The 17,327-nt window shown below is 33.7% G+C and overlaps 1 protein-coding gene and 2 long non-coding RNA genes across 6 annotated transcripts in view; all 3 read right to left on the bottom strand.

Annotated features, from left to right (window-relative positions):
- LOC124455229 overlaps positions 1-17,327 on the bottom strand; it is a 118,933-nt gene that overhangs the window by 77,713 nt on the left and 23,893 nt on the right. For 2 of the 4 annotated variants that reach the window (XM_047005923.1, XM_047005925.1), the window contains one exon: positions 16,717-17,303. The exons of the other annotated variants lie outside the window; for them this stretch is intronic. In XM_047005923.1, the coding sequence (XP_046861879.1) occupies positions 17,299-17,303 (5 nt within the window). In that variant the 3' untranslated portion in view covers positions 16,717-17,298. Of the gene's footprint in view, positions 1-16,716; positions 17,304-17,327 lie in introns of those variants that run through there. 4 annotated transcript variants of the gene reach the window in all.
- On the bottom strand, positions 34-1,090 carry LOC124455239. Its single transcript, XR_006951785.1, has 2 exons — positions 956-1,090; positions 34-225 (listed from the first exon to the last, which is right to left on the bottom strand). It is a non-coding gene; the product is annotated as an uncharacterized LOC124455239 (long non-coding RNA).
- LOC124455236 lies at positions 9,705-10,863 on the bottom strand. Its single transcript, XR_006951782.1, has 2 exons — positions 10,635-10,863; positions 9,705-9,896 (listed from the first exon to the last, which is right to left on the bottom strand). It is a non-coding gene; the product is annotated as an uncharacterized LOC124455236 (long non-coding RNA).

Here is a 17,327-nt window from a genome sequence, read left to right as displayed (position 1 = left end):
GAATTTTGTCCTTTTGCATTGGCAAAGTTTTTCTTTTAATTTATCACTTCCAGCGATCAACTGCAAATCAATACTGATAGAGTGTCGCGTATTTAAGAATACATCATAAATACATCATAGCGCCTTACTTTTAGTGTAATGTTTTCATAGGAACTTTGCAGTATTATTGTAAGTGGCGAAAATTCACACGAGTCAGTCAGTCAGTCAGTCAGTCATAATGAAAACCTTCTGGGTGGTGTCTAGTAATAACACTCATTTTATGTTTAATGATTTTTTAGAAATTTATTATTAGTTTATCAGCGATTCTTAAAAAAGATTTTAACACCATTTTCAACTCACATTAGTTAAGACATTTATAACAATGTATCTACCCGTTTTATCCCCAGCAGCTCTATTATTTGAAAAATATCTAAATGCGCATGCGCTGTTTTGTTCAAACTGTATCATGAATTGTGTATTAAGAGTAAAGTAAGGAAATAGAATATTCCAAAATCCAAAAATTTGTTTTAACTATGACGCTTTTCATTAATGCTGGCACTGTTGACAAATGTTTTGAAGATTTTGCAAGCTCGAGTTTTATAGAATGTAAGAATATTGCTATTTAATTCGCCGTATTGCCGTATATTTGCCAAGTACTTGGCTAGTGCTGTTTGTTTAGCAACCTGCTATCAACTTCTTGTCTAACTACATTCATACACTACGTGTTGGTGAATTCGTCTTAAACATACGACAGTAAAATTTGAAGTTGCGCACACATCTGCCTCGGTAAGAAACATTTTACGAGAAATAAAGTGCACTATTACTGTCCTTGAAGAAAGCATTAGTTGTGGTGTGCTTTAGAACAATATGACAAAGTCATGTAAGACATTATTAATTTGTCGACTTTCATGTAATCGTTACGAAAGTGCAAATACGAAATGAATGTTCATTCACGCAAACTTGCCAAAAACTGGACTTATTCATCAAATGATGCAAATTGTACTACGTAAATATTTATTGAATACCGTTGCATTTTACTGCTCGTTGCCTTATTATTAAATCGCAAACAAAGCAATTTATTCTTCCGAACACATGAGCTTCGCATATGTGTCAGAAGAATAAAAAAATACAACATAACCGAAACAAAGAAAGTAAATCATGAGTGATTTCGTAATTTTAAGTTGTATACTGCATAGTAAAAAAAAAGAACGCGACGGGTAAATGACGAATGTATGATTGTGGCGTGCCAAATGTCCTTATTATGTATACGCTATGTAAGTGCAAATACGAAATTAAGGTTTATTTACGTTTAAGGCTATTCGTCAAGAAACAAACTGCTTAGCCTTTAATAAGCACTTCTCGAAGTGAATTTCGGGCGGATTTAGATGGGGGCGAAACGGCCGCAAACCCCCCTTTTGCTGGAAAAAAACCAAAAAAATTGAATGATAATAAAAAATGACAGGAAAGTTTTAGTTTTAAACAAGTTCAAAGAGTTCGGCTCCCTTTTTCACAATCTCCTGGACCACTCCTGGCCAAGGTTCTAAACTAAGCATTCTTGAAACTAATTTTATTTGCAATGTTTAGAAACATTTTTTCTGAGAAACTTTGTATAGTTACAACAAAATTTGCGGACTTTATACTAAAAAACCAATTTTGGTAGGTATCACACACATTGATTCAAGTTGAAATTGAAATATTTTAGATGCAAAGATGATATTGATATCCCTACCAAAAAAAGAAACTAAAAGTCCAGCAATATTAACTTGGATCGTTTCATATGCTGGACATCGAAGACCTGTGGTAGACATCAAAACAGTCCCCATAAAAACATTGAAACAACAAAACTTTCAAAAAATACATGGAAAGAATGATCTATTGTTAAACATCACAACCAAATGCACAAAAAACAAAACGATTGTATTTCTACAAGTGTTTTGGGTCCATTCAAAGCACTTTTCGATCATGCGACGATACTTCCTTCAGGTAATTTAGCCTTATCAGGAATTTAATTTGAATGATTTTGCTGCGCTTGATAAGTCGTTTAGGCAATTTACTAAACAATATTGTGTGTCGAGATCGCATACAATTTGGATGGCATACAGTTCCAATAACGAATCGGTGGACGCATAACTGCTTTGTGTTAACGCGCAAAGGAGAAAAAACTGCAACACAAAGTATAGTGCAATCAAGATAATTTTTACAAAAAACATAGAGCTTAACATGATCGATCTGACTTTTGTGGACTGTAACATACCAACAATTTGTGAGCATTGCAGTTGCTGTCGCAATTTATGCATATTGTATATACTTTCTATCTTATTTGGTATAATTTTGTCGTAAATAATGTCAGGATAATCACCTAAAGCCTCACCCATTTCATTGACTTATGGCAGGATTGGCTCTCCAAAAATGCTACCCTCTAATTAACCTTTGTGCGAGACAAGATTTTCTTTCATTCTGAACTGCAGTGATTGATGTCTTCTTGGAAAAAGTAATTCGAGCGTTGTACCCAAATAGCAATATTTTGAATTGATACACCTTGATGCGAATGAACTAGAGCTCAGGTTGATCAGGAAAGTTTAAAGCTCTTATAAAAAGTTCAATTTCTTGTGATAAATGCTAAGATGCATGTAGTTGTTGTGCTATTTACCAATAATACAGAATGTAGGAACTCCAATAATGATATAGATATTGCCTTGAAGAATAACTATCAATGATGTCAGATTTAGTGAAAATCGTTAATGAGCAAAAGTCACGATTGCAAAATCAGGATCATGTCTTTGTTAATTTTTAGTATAAGTCAATTTTCATACTAGAGACGGATCATCTGTATGGAGGAATGATCCGTCTAACAGATTATACGTCTAAGTATAAAGACGAGACGAACTATCTATTAATAAACTAAACAAATTCCAATTTTGCCTTTGGAAGATTTTGGAGCGAGTTATGAACTACGAAGTATCATTTTTTCCGTAGTTTGTCCTCATTTCACATTTGTATTCACAGAAGGATGATGCCTCAAGTCAAAATACCCGTGCAAATTCGTCTAAATAAACAAACTACTCAAATAATTCGTAAGCATCTTGACGGATGATCTGTAAGTTTGCGCGTATATACACACAGACGAACTTGAAGACGAACTATGTTTTGCTTGCTCAAGTTTGTCCAGATAGATGATCAGTCTTTAGCATAAATCTGGCCAAGCAGTAACTTCTTTACACCACTTTCAGAAAGACACTAATCTAATCCAATAATAAACTCTTCAAGAGTAAACTCCTTCAGCCCTTCCGCTTCCTACGCCTATACACACATATACACACATATTGACACAGATAATGGTTGTCAACTAATAAACAGTTTAATTCGTGCATATTATTTATCATATGGGTTTATAATTATGGGTGCATGCAAATGACTGTTTCACATTTCATTCTCGTTGTATGACGACAAACTTTTACCTAGGGAAACTCGATTACAAAGTTTGCTTTTTTAGCTAAATACTATTAATCCTATTCTGTTCTTGCTCATTTCACAAATTATGTCAATACGATGTCTTATTGTAATGGCACATTAAACAATCAGTAGAACATTTGTTAACAGCGAAGTATAAACAATTTTGCATTTTCTTTATTTCGAAAGTCAACTAGGCCCTGAGAAAAGGCTTGCAAAATTTTAGGAATCGAAACATTCCTAGTAAATTTTAATCTAAGCAATTTTAAATCATTTAAATGTATGTCTGTTTAAAAATGGATTTTTATCCACCCTTCCCCGACAGTTGTTTTAGGTTTACATAACAGGAGAGCCAGCGGTGCATCAAACTTGCATGGGATCCCTCCGAACCAAACCTCAAGCCTCCCTTGATCACCACACGTTGAAAACAAAACATCAACTTGACACATGACGAAAGCATTCAACCTTTCCCCGTAATAAGTATAATGTAATAATTACAATGTAATGTTTCGTGCTGGGACTTCTGTCTTCCTTTGGCGCTATTATAAGGCGGTATAGAAATAAAAAAATGACTTTGCTGTATGCGGGCCCCTCAAAACGCATGGCCTCTTAAAACAGAGGCAACCACTTAAAACACACCCTGAGGAGTATCAAAGGGTGTGTGTCGGTTATATGGTCTTTGCCACACATATATAAGCCTCTCTTAAATGACTTTTCCTCATACTAGAGTTCGATTATATCAAAATTACAACGAAGATGACAAAACCTATAAATAAAATTTCCACTGCTGCGGTTGCACCAATACATCAAACTGTTCATTTAAAGAATGGTATGTTAGTATATTATATAACAATAAATTATCTATGCATGTATTATATGTCCTATCTTATGTAAGGAGTGAGAAAATACTAACAAAACTTGAGATAAAATCCTGAATACTAGCTTTAATCATAAAACAAGCGATAACTAAATCAACAATCTCATAAAAAATATGCATCAGTAGGTACGTCTACATCCGCTGTTTAATTAAATTCATCGGACCTTGTTAGAAATGATCCAGAATGGGAAAGTTGGGACTTTTCCAAGCTTACTGAAGCAGTCAGACAGTGGACCAGGCGAAATCCAGTCTGTGAGAAAGAGTCAGACACTCCTGGATGTAAATCTAGAAGGTCAGAGAAAGTCTTTCATACCAAAGAAAAGGGGGATGTGCGTCTACTGTGAAGGAAATCATAAATCGGGGGAATGTAAAGTAATCAGTACTGTCAAAGAGAGAAGAGCAATTTTAGTCAAAAAGAAACTTTTTTTCAACTGCACAGCAGGACAGCATTATGCTAACGCTTGCCCCAGCAAGTCATCATGCAGAAATTGACACAAACGACACCATACGAGCATATGTGATGTCAACAATCGAGAAGAACCACCAAAAACAGGTCAGACTGTGTTGACTACAGATGGATGTACTGGTGAAGGAATTTTCCCCATTCTTGTTGTCAAGATAAATGGAATTACATGTCGTGCATTGATCGACTCAGGGGCTGGAAGCTCATACATATCTGGTAAACTTGCATCTATGCTGAGGGTGAAACCAATTGAGACACAAACCACTAAAGTTGACATGCTTCTAACATCAAAAACAACAAGACTGGAAATCTATAAAGGGGAAGTTGAAGCAATAGACAGTGATTCAATGAAGGTGAAGTTGATCAAGTTGGAGAAACAAGAGTTACTCACAGTGGACAATCCACACTATGAAAACTTACAAAGAGAGTTTGAACACCTGAAGAATGCAAAATTTGTTGATAATGATCAGAAAGCTCAATTACCTGTCCATATCGTTTTGGGAAGCGGGGAATATGCACGGATAAAAACTCGCACGAATCCACTAGTGGGAACTGAGAGGCAACCAATTGCAGAAAAAACAAAACTCGGATGGTTTGCCATGAGCCCTGGTGTGGAGCCAGACAGTAAAAGGATGTTGCCTACCCAAGTTTCGCAGAAGGATTATGAAGATCTCTGCCGGTTGGATGTGCTGGGCCTAGCAGACACTGCTGAACACGACCAATCAATGGTGTATAACGAATTCAAAGAGCAATTAACGCGATCACCGGAGGGTTGGTACGAGACCGGGCTTCCATGGCGCGGAAATCATCCACCTCTCCCATCAAACAAAACAGGAAGCATCAGAAGGTTGAAATCTTTAGAGCGACGATTACAGCGAAAGAAATTAACTGAAGATTACAATGCAGTAATCCAAGACCAAAAGCACAATGGCACAGTTGAACCAGCAACTAACGTAGCAAAAGGTAATGAATTCTACATACTTCAAAGACTTCTGATGCAAAAAATAATCTTCTATTTACAGGAAATATAGCAGTTCAAAATAAGGACGAAACATTTTTGTTTCGACGTGGAACTTCTATAAACATAACATGGGAGCTTAAAGTTTCGTCCCCGATTACATTACATTTGTGGGTTTTTACTCCCCATGGCTACTCTTCCAGTAGAGATCTTGCAGAAACGAAAAGTGATGGCAAAACTGTATATTATCGTCATAAAACAAACTTAAAATTTCACGTTTACAAACCATCAACATTAGAATTAAAAAATATGGATAGCACTTATAATGGGGAATACACACTAAAGACTTATGCCGCAACAAGACACTATGCGAGGAATGTCAATGTGTATATCATTGGTAAGCTTTGATTTTGTTCATTAGGTTCATTGTTTTGTGGCTAGGTACTTCTTCATGCATAGACGTTATCTTCATTATACATGTTGCCGTTTTAATGATCTTTATATGTAAGTTATTGTGGCAAAAACTTATGATATATCAAATACCGAAAGCATTTTTAACTATAAAGCTATCCAGAAATTCTACTTCTAAAATAGTAACTTTCTAATGTTTTTCGGCGTTTTCACCGTTAAACTGTGCATTTTTGGTTATGCTTGCAATGTATATAATTGTTTTAGGTGATAAATTTCGTGAAAAAAAAGTTTTCGTAAACATTGGTTTAAGAACTTTTTTTTAAAATAAAATATGCGAATATCACCAGCTCATGACTTTAAGCACCAAAAACAAATGATAAAATTAAGTTGTCAAATTTGCTTAATTCTTCAATATGAAATTCATAACTATGAGTTTTAATTGATTAGTTTCCTGAGCTAGCTTGAAGTATCGTGTCATTGTGAGAACTGTCACAAAACTCAATTTTTTGTCCTTGCATGTGATGGCAACTTCCTGTTGTATTTATTGTCTAACCTATAGGTTTTATGGCCTATACTCTTGTTCTAGTTCCCACACCATGTTTTTCACCATCAATATTTTGAACTGATATGCTATTCAGCACATTTTCTACTAAAAACGGTTTGTAAAATCTTAAAACAATAAAAGTATGGAAAATGAATCTTTTCATGTGAGCTGTTGCTGTTGTTCTAGCTTTAATGCCGACAACATTTTCAACTATCAGGCAATCCAGAATCTCTACCAGTAGAAACGGTAACTTTTTCATGGTTTTTTGTATATTTTGTCAGCGTTGAGTGTTTTAAGTATTATAGTTTGTGAATTTAAAAGTTTTCTTGCATAATGTTTCATAGAATTTTTATCTTACTCGCTGAATTTATTATACGATTATTATTGGTTCTTTAGTTCAATTAAGTACCAACAGCAAATAATTCGAAATATGGTTTTGGACAATTGATACAAAACTTAATAGATTTTCTTTTCATTTTCAAAAAAAAAATTTTAAAAAAGTAATCTTTTCTTTTGAACTATTTTTTCCTAGTGCAAAAAAGTTATCAACTAATAAATTGTGCTCTGCCACAACAAGCGGTAAGTTTTTCTCTTTTTTTGAATAGCTTATCAGTAAGTTCATAAAAGATGTTTGGAGTATAGCATGGTTATAAAGATATTGCAGCATCAAAAATAATTCATTAAATTTTGACGTTTAAGTGATTATAGAGGCACTTGTACAACTAGCCTAATGGAAATGTCAGGACAGTGTACTTACGTTCTTTTGTGGATACTTTATCTGCTTGTGTTAAAAAGAATGGCAGACCTAGGGAATTAATAAATTGTGACATTTTTAAAGTTGCTTCCTTAACCTAGAACAGAAAAATGTATATTTTTTACATGTTAGAAATGTTTCATTTTTATTTTCAACTGTTTTATATAATTTGTTGGACTGGTATTTGAATTAATACTTCTTTAAATGCAGTGGAGCCACAAAAAACTGTTTTTTTAAACATAATTTGACACCTGTTTCTTCAAGGTGCCTCACTAAATACAAAAAGTTCAGAAAGATATGGTTATACAACAAGCTTCGGTATTATCATTGGCAGTATTGTGGTGTTTTTTGGCATTATCTTATTTGTCATCTTTTATTGTTATGTAAAGCAAAGTAAGTTCTAGCGTTCAACTTTTTATGTTCGCCAAATTTGAATGAGATTTAAGATTCTTTTGTGTTATTTTTATTAAGGAAAATGGACAACGGTAAGTGATTTATTCATTATAATTAGCAATTATTACTTGTCATTTCTTTCCATTTTCTATGCAATTTTTTTCGAAAGTGATTTCAAAAGAAATCAGTAGGGCACAACTGATTCTAGGACGTTCTAGTCACGCCTCTGTTGCTCATATACACTTAGCGTTATCAATAGTGCTTTTATGCAGCTATATTAAGTATATATCATCAGACGAAATCATCAGTTTAAAGTATACTAATATATGCTATGGTTCTCGATGTTCAAGTAGTAAAAATGTCATTCCTGGTCATAAGCTTGACGAAGAATTTTCGGTTAATGACGATAATCGAAAGCCGAAACCAAAAGGAATCATTGCCAGTGGTGTTTGATAAAGACAAAAAAGAGAAGAAAAAAAAATACTGTCTAAGCATTATTTTAGTGTTGTTTTTTGGTTGAATGACTGATATGTAGCTGGACATAATAAATAAATTGACGACGAACAAAACTAAAAGTTATTCACCTTTCTAGGTTCTTACATTTTTAAAAAAGCCTTACGTACTATTTCAACCCTCTCAGTTGATCTTGTACTAAATTTTCTAAAGAAGCTACTCTTTAATTCGTTGGCAAAACCTATATTCTGTCAGCTACATGCTTCATTTATAAACGTTTTGTTTTCATTATATTTAGCTTTGATCGACAAAGGTAAAAAAGTAGCTGCATAGTGTTAAACAATTTTGTAAATTTAATGCATTTATATAACAGACACCTCGCTTATTTAGTCCTGTTGTAGTTATTTGTGTTCACTTTCCGCGAAAGCAATAAATTTTAAAATAAATTGAATAATAATTAATATTCTTAAATTTACAAAACAGCCTTTACTTGTGTACTGCAATAAATTAATAAGAATGTTTTATAGACATTTAGCAGTCAACTTTAAAACAGAGAGACATGCATACGTAATTAAGCGAAAGTTTAAAAAATTTGTAACAGAATAGAGGAGAGAAAAATTCAGAACGAGTTTGTGATCTGGGTAAATCAAACTTTTTTTATTCTATTTTACATTTACATTTTTATTCTGTTCGAATAGTCACGTGATTTATTAGGTGAGGTTTTTGTTAATGCATTCAAAATTATGTGAAAGAGCGTCGAAGTCTCAGAAAAGGTTACTAAATCCATATCAGCAAATAATACGATTAACGTTTGCGGCAAAACAAAAATGTTTCTATGTCGAGTCAGAAGACTAAATAATGCCAGCCTCTGAAGAAGGCAAAACACCAACTTCAGAGGAAACACGTGCACCAAACTCAGAGGACGTTTTAGATAATTCAGCCACAGACGTCATTAATATGCAGCATACTTTTTTGGGGGGCCACCGGATTACTTCTTCTAATTGATTGCAAAATGTTTGCTTGCAGTTGTATTTTAACTTGGAGGCAAAATCATAAAGAATACATCGTTGAAAATAAGAATGGAGGCGGCAGTTGCCCGTATTTTAATTTTCTTTGTCAATATGAGGACGCCAACAAAAATTGATACATGAAAGTGGAAAGAGTTTATCATGCTTTAAGCCGTTAATTGCAACGTCCACAAAAAGGCCATATTTGACATCTTCAAATTCTTATTTAGTTGTGGCATAACAATATTCAAACATGCACCATGAAATGCACACTATTCGCCACACATTCGCAAACAAGAAATAAAAACACGCTGTTGATCGTTGAACTTTTAACGAAAGCTTAATAAACCTTCCTCTACATTTTTAAATAATAATTCAAATAGAATTTTGTCCTTTTGCATTGGCAAAATTTTTCTTTTAATTTATCACTTCCAGCGATCAACTGCAAATCAATACTGATAGAGTGTCGCGTATTTAAGAATACATCATAAATACATCATAGCGCCTTACTTTTAGTGTAATGTTTTCATAGGAGCTTTGCAGTATTATTGTAAGTGGCGAAAATTCACACGAGTCAGTCAGTCAGTCAGTCAGTCATAATGAAAACCTTCTGGGTGGTGTCTAGTAATAACACTCATTTTATGTTTAATGATTTTTTAGAAATTTATTATTAGTTTATCAGCGATTCTTAAAAAAGATTTTAACACCAACTTCAACTCACATTAGTTAAGACATTTATAACAATGTATCTACCCCGTTTTATCCCCAGCAGCTCTATTATTTGAAAAAATATCTAAATGCGCATGCGCTGTTTTTGTTCAAACTGTATCGTGAATTGTGTATTAAGAGTAAAGTAAGGGGAAATAAAATATTCCGAAATCCAAAAAAATTTGTTTTAACTATGACGCTTTTCATTAATGCTGGCACTGTTGACAAATGTTTTGAAGATTTTGCAAGCTCGAGTTTATATAGAATGTAAGAATATTGCTATTTAATTCGCCGTATTGCCGTATATTTGCCAAGTACTTGGCTAGTGCTGTTTGTTTAGCAACCTGCTATCAACTTCTTGTCTAACTACATTCATACACTACGTGTTGGTGAATTCGTCTTAAACATATGACAGTAAAATTTGAAGTTGCGCACACATCTGCCTCGGTAAGAAACATTTTACGAGAAATAAAGTGCACTATTACTGTCCTTGAAGAAAGCATTAGTTGTGGTGTGCTTTAGAACAAAATGACAAAGTCATGTAAGACATTATTAATTTGTCGACTTTCATGTAATCGTTACGAAAGTGCAAATACGAAATGAATGTTCATTCACGCAAACTTGCTAAAAACTGGACTTATTCATCAAATGATGCAAATTGTACTACGTAAATATTTATTGAATACCGTTGCATTTTACTGCTCGTTGCCCTATTATTTAGGTGGAATTTTGCGCTAGAAAATATCGCAAACAAATCAATTTATTCTTCCGAACACATGAGCTTCGCATATGTGTCAGAAGAATAAAAAAATACAACATAACCGAAACAAAGAAAGTAAATCATGAGTGATTTCGTAATTTTTAAGTTGTATACTGCATAGTAAAAAAAAATAAATGTGATGCATGTATGACAAATGTATGATTGTGGCGTGCCAAATGTCCTTATTATTTATACGCTATTTAAGTGCAAATACGAAATTAAGGTTTATTTACGTTTAAGGCTATTCGTCAAGAAACAAACTGTTTAGCCTTTAATAAGCACTTCTCGAAGTGAATTTCAGTTTAGCATTTTTTGAAACGCCAACAGGGGCGGATTTAGGGGGGGAGGCAAAACGGCCGCAAATCCCCCTTTTGCTGGAAAAAAACAAAAATTGAATGATAATAAAAAATGACAGGAAAGTTTTAGTTTTAAACAAGTTCAAAGAGTTCGGCTCCCTTTTTCACAATCTCCTGGACCACTCCTGGCCAAGGTTCTAAACTAAGCATTCTTGAAACTAATTTTATTTGCAATGTTTAGAAACATTTTTTCTGAGAAACTTTGTATAGTTACAACAAAATTTGCGGACTTTATACTAAAAAAATTTTGGTAGGTATCACACACATTGATTCAAGTTGAAATTGAAATATTTTAGATGCAAAGATGATATTGATATCCCTACCAAAAAAAGAAACTAAAAGTCCAGCAATATTAACTTGAATCGTTTCATATGCTGGACATCGAAGACCTGTGGTAGACATCAAAACAGTCCCCCATAAAAACATTGAAACAACAAAAACTTTCAAAAAAATACATGGAAAGAATGATCTATTGTTAAACATCACAACCAAATGCACTACAAAAACAAAACGATTGTATTTCTACAAGTGTTTTTGGGTCCATTCAAAGCACTTTTCGATCATGCGACGATACTTCCTTCAGGTAATTTAGCCTTATCAGGATTTAATTTGAATGATTTTGCTGCGCTTGATAAGTCGTTTAGGCAATTTACTAAACAATATTGTGTGTCGAGATCGCATACAATTTGGATGGCATACAGTTCAATAACGAATCGGTGGACGCATAACTGCTTTGTGTTAACGCGCAAAGGAGAAAAACTGCAACACAAAGTATAGTGCAATCAAGATAATTTTTACAAAAAACATAGAGCTTAACATGATCGATCTGACTTTTGTGGACTGTAACATACCAACAATTTGTGAGCATTGCAGTTGCTGTCGCAATTTATGCATATTGTATATACTTTCTATCTTATTTGGTATAATTTTGTCGTAAATAATGTCAGGATAATCACCTAAAGCCTCACCCATTTCATTGACTTATGGCAGGATTGGCTCTCCAAAATGCTACCCTCTAATTAACCTTTGTGCGAGACAAGATTTTCTTTCATTCTGAACTGCAGTGATTGATGTCTTCTTGGAAAAAGTAATTCGAGCGTTGTACCCAAATAGCAATATTTTGAATTGATACACCTTGATGCGAATGAACTAGAGCTCAGGTTGATCAGGAAAGTTTAAAGCTCTTATAAAAAGTTCAAGAACTTGTGATAAATGCTAAGATGCATGTAGTTGTTGTGCTATTTACCAATAATACAGAATGTAGGAACTCCAATAATGATATAGATATTGCCTTGAAGAATAACTATCAATGATGTCAGATTTAGTGAAAATCGTTAATGAGCAAAAGTCACGATTGCAAAATCAGGATCATGTCTTTGTTAATTTTTAGTATAGGTCAATTTTCATACTAGAGACGGATCATCTGTATGGAGGATGATCCAATCTAAAGAAGTATAAGTAGACAAGACGAACTATCTATTAATAAACTAAACAAATTCCAATTTTGCCTTTGGAAGATTTTGGAGCGAGTTATGAACTACGAAGTATCATTTTTTCCGTAGTTTGTCCTCATTTCACATTTGTATTTACAGAAGGATGATGCCTCAAGTCAAAATACCCGTGCAAATTCGTCTAAATAAACAAACTACTCAAATAATTCGTAAGCATCTTGACGGATGATCTGTAAGTTTGCGCGCATATACACACAGACGAACTTGAAGACGAACTATGTTTTGCTTGCTTAAGTTTGTCCAGATAGATGATCAGTCTTTAGCATAAATCTGGCCAAGCAGTAACTTCTTTACACCACTTTCAGAAAGACACTAATCTAATCCAATTATAAACTCTTCAAGAGTAAACTCCTTCAGCCCTTCTGCTTCCTACGAAACTATCACGTGATGAAATACGTTTGAAATAATCGTTGGATCAACTCGAAATATAACCTGGACTTTTACAGTTTCGTCACCCATTGTATATCGGGTGTGGCTGTTCTCGCCCTATGGCTCCTCAACTAGCAGAAAACTTGCAGAAACGAATGATGATAACAGAGTTGCATATTATCATCATGAAACAAACTTAAAATTTCACGTTTACATACAATCAACAATAGAACTAAAAAATATGGATACACATTACAAGGGGAAATATACATTAAACATTTATACCAAAACGAAAGGCTATTCGAGGAATGTCAATGTGTATATCATTGGTAAGCTTTGATTTTACTCATTAGGTGCATTGTTTGTAATTGTATAGTAGGATGGCTGTTTATGTCCATCTTTTCTTTGTCTGTTTCTCAGCTCCCAATTACAACAAAATCTCGATGACTATACCGACTATAAATAAAAATCATTCTAAAGTTATGGTTACAACAAATCAAATTAATCCATCTGTTCACTTAAACGATGGTATGTTGATATATTATATTAAAATAAATTATGTCTGCTTTAATTGTTCTTTTTTATGGTAATTTTATCCAAACTACTAGTTTGCAAAATCGAGGGTAAGTTGTCAATTGAAGTTGTGAGGTTACCTTTTTTGAAATAAACAACCGTCGAACGATCTATCGACGAACTGTCATGAACTGAACATCCAATGAAATTTGTCTGAATTAAATTCCAAGTATAAGGTCTTAAGTTAACTTATGAGATTGATTTAATGACTCATTTACCTGAAAGTTTAGTGCTAAACTGCTAATGAAGCTATTTTTATACACATTATTTTAGAGTTTGAACAAAAAGCAATCTTAATATTAGTCATCAGCTTTTTGGCCATTCTTGCCATTACTGGAGTTGTTGTGACATGGGTTTCATTTCGATAAGTATAAACAGTTAAAGTAAGCTATTGAATGTTTCTATTAAAACTGGGAAATTTGGTTAGGAAATTTGAAAGAAGAAGCACGAGAAATAACCTATTAAAGGCCGTTTTTATAATAAATATGTATATGTCTAAACCTCTCTAGACTGACAGGTCAAAGGTCATTAAACGTATGTCTTTTTGGTCAAGGGTTTCAGGTCAAAAGTCATATTATCTGTGGCATAGCCGGGTAGCCAGCTGGCAAATTTGGCCGCCTAATGCTTATGTGTTTACCACATGATGATTACTTGCTGTTAAAACAATAGATTTCTACGGAAATAAATGACGACATTGTTCTGAAGTTTACAGTGATGAATTTTACTATATTATATCATGAGAACATACAAAATGTGACAATATTACGGGTCAGTTATTATAGTTACATACCATGCATGTATGTAATTAATTTACGCACCGAGACAAGCATGCAATTTCACTTTCTTATTGGACAACAGCGAAAAAATGAAGAAATGTGCTATTTTATAAGCTTGCTATTTTTGCAGACTAATGTTAAAGTTTGTATTTTGAAATTTTCCCGTCATTATTATGTATATAATTCAACATATCTTCTACAATTCTTTGAATTATTCCATTTTGCAGTGTCGAATTGTAGTGTATTCTTGCTTACTACTTGCAGTGAAAATTATTGTTTAAAGTAATTATAAGTCTGTAAGTTAAAAGTTTTCTAGAACATTTTCTAAGAATTACTACCAAATCAGAATATCGACAACAATGGCTTGCTTCCGTTGTCCGTGGTTTTCTGATATTTAAAATGTAGCTACATTACATGATAATGTTATAAAGTTGATTATTAAAAATAAATTATTTCAATCTAAAGAGAGCAGAAGCTAATTCAAATTTTTAGTAAGTTCAAGTTAACAAAAATATGATGTTCATTTGAATTGTAGTGTGTATTCTTTTTTGCTTACTACTTGCAGTGAAAATTATTGTTTAGAGTAATTATAAGTCCGTAAGTTAAAAAGTTTTCTAGAACATTTTCTAAAGAATTTTTACCAAATCAGAATATCGGCAACAATGGCTTGCTTCCGTAGTCCGGGTGGTTTTTCTGATATTTAAAATGTAGCTACACTACATGATGTGTTTGATGATGATTACATTGTGATTTATTAGCCTATTTTTGCCAAAAGCCTTAACGAGATAAATGAAACAGCTGTCGTTGTGTATGAAGAAAAAAACAAAGAGGAGTTGGAGTCATGTGCTGTTTCAGAAAATCCGTTTACTATTGAAGACAACACGTCTGGTACACATGAAATAGCAGAATTTGAGGCAATGCTAGATGATAATATAAACGAAGAAGTGGAACTTTGTGTGGCTGTTGAAGAGCCATTATTTGTTGACGACGACACTTCTGTTAACAGTCACGCAGCGAGATTTGAAGCAGTAGAAAATAGTTGTTTGCTTAGGTTATCCATCTGTTAAAAGCAGATTTTTGTATTTAATTTACTGGATGTGTCTTTTTTACAATGTCTTTGTACGTTTAGACTGCACAAATTGAAAAGTCATCAAACTGTGATTCAGATAACCAAGAAGATATTACATGGATCACTTGTGCAGGACACTTATTACCGAGTATACCGATAACATTAAAGATTGCATCGAAAAAACAAAACCTCTTGGAGAGAGCTTACAGCTGCCGCTAGAAAGGCCGATGGTTGAAACAGTTAATGAAATGTGTAGTCTTTTTCCACCGGCGGTAAAAGATGTTGATGCCGAAATACTGCTGTTGGAGTTGGAAATTTTCAACAATATTGTGTCATCACAACTTAAATCAGAACCTAAATCCCTTCAAGACGTTGCGTTATTTGCTTTCAAACACAAAAACGTCTTTCCAACGGTGTGCAAGGCGTATCAACTATTGCTGACCACTCCAGTGTCCGTGGCAAAAGGTGTTTCAGCAAGTTAAAGATTGTCAAAAACTGCCTGAGATCCACAATGAAAGATACGCGATTAAATGACTTAATCGTTCTTGCATGTGAAAAAGATCTTACGGACAATGTTGACTTAAATATTATTTTAAAAAATTGGGCAACTGCAAAGATGCGAAAACTGCCATCAAAGATATAATAGTGTGCGTTCTGCCATAAAATGTAAGTACTGTTCCATATGATCTGCAGGGCAGATATTTTGTACTACATTTTCGCAAGTTTTTCTTGTATAAGCAATCGCAAAATGAAGATGAAATAGAGTTTGGTCGATGTCAAGTCTGGATTCGAAAATTTCTCCACGACATTGTGGAAAAAGAAAGGACAGCAGGCTCAGATGACATGGGAATGGCTGGAAGAATGAAGAAAAGTATCGTCGAGACCGTAGGAAAACAACTAACTACAATACATCTCAAAATCTTCAACAATTCTGGTATAACATAAATTGATAATAAATTAAATTTATTATCAATAAGATAATAATATATATTTTAATATATATTATTATTTTAATCGACATTATTTTCCTGTAAATCCTTATGTGAGCGATGGATTTGTTGTGAAGAGAGGAAGTGGTTTAAGAATGTGCGGCTGATTTATCTTCAAGTTCCGATGAAACGTTTTATCTGAAGGTGAGAACAATTGGAGATTATGTGAAATGATTATCACCACGAAGGTCTTTTACTTTTTTAAAAAGGTACATGGTCAGAGGCGTTATGAGTTATTAAGGAAAATCAAACGAGGTTTCCATTTACTAGATGTAAAGGCACCGATCAAATACGAAACAAGTAATTTTAATAGAGATTTTTCACCTTCAAACATTATTGTCATTATATTTAATGTTATCTGCATTCACTAATCGTTTTAAGATGCGCGATGAAAGAAGTCTCCAGAATTCACTCATATACAGCCAAAAATAATCATTCTGAAACTCAGGTATATTTTCACGATGACTTTCAACGTCATTTCAATTCATGACATTTCAATTCTCGGTACATATTTTTGTCTTTTTTTGATTTGATATATTTCGTTTGATAACAGCAACTTCAGCACATTCGTAATTTTGACTTCACTAACTTCTTTTGCTTTATTGTTATGTGAAGCTTGAATCTAGTTTCCAGTCCCAAATGTCCTTATGCTGAGAGTGGGGACAAGAACAGAACCTTGCTTCACACCCTTCTTCACAGGAAATGGGTCTGATGTCTCCCACTTTCCTGGACTCTGTCTGCATGCCATCGTGAAAGGAGGCTACCACTTTGTACATCAACTCTGTGACTTGGACGCATTTCTTTAGTCATTCTGCTAAATTTGCGAATGTAAGCCCACAATCTCTCCAACATCTCACCGTCAGTTAGGCCAAATCCTTCTTTACGACGGGGACTAAATTTAACCTTTTACAAGAAAGATTTAACAAA

The sequence above is a fragment of the Xenia sp. Carnegie-2017 genome, unplaced genomic scaffold (assembly GCF_021976095.1).
Source record: "Xenia sp. Carnegie-2017 unplaced genomic scaffold, XeniaSp_v1 HiC_scaffold_30, whole genome shotgun sequence".
In the NCBI taxonomy this organism is placed as follows: Eukaryota; Metazoa; Cnidaria; class Anthozoa; order Malacalcyonacea; family Xeniidae; genus Xenia; species Xenia sp. Carnegie-2017.
Note: the sequence above shows the minus strand (reverse complement) of the source record. Positions and strands in the feature narration are given on the sequence as shown.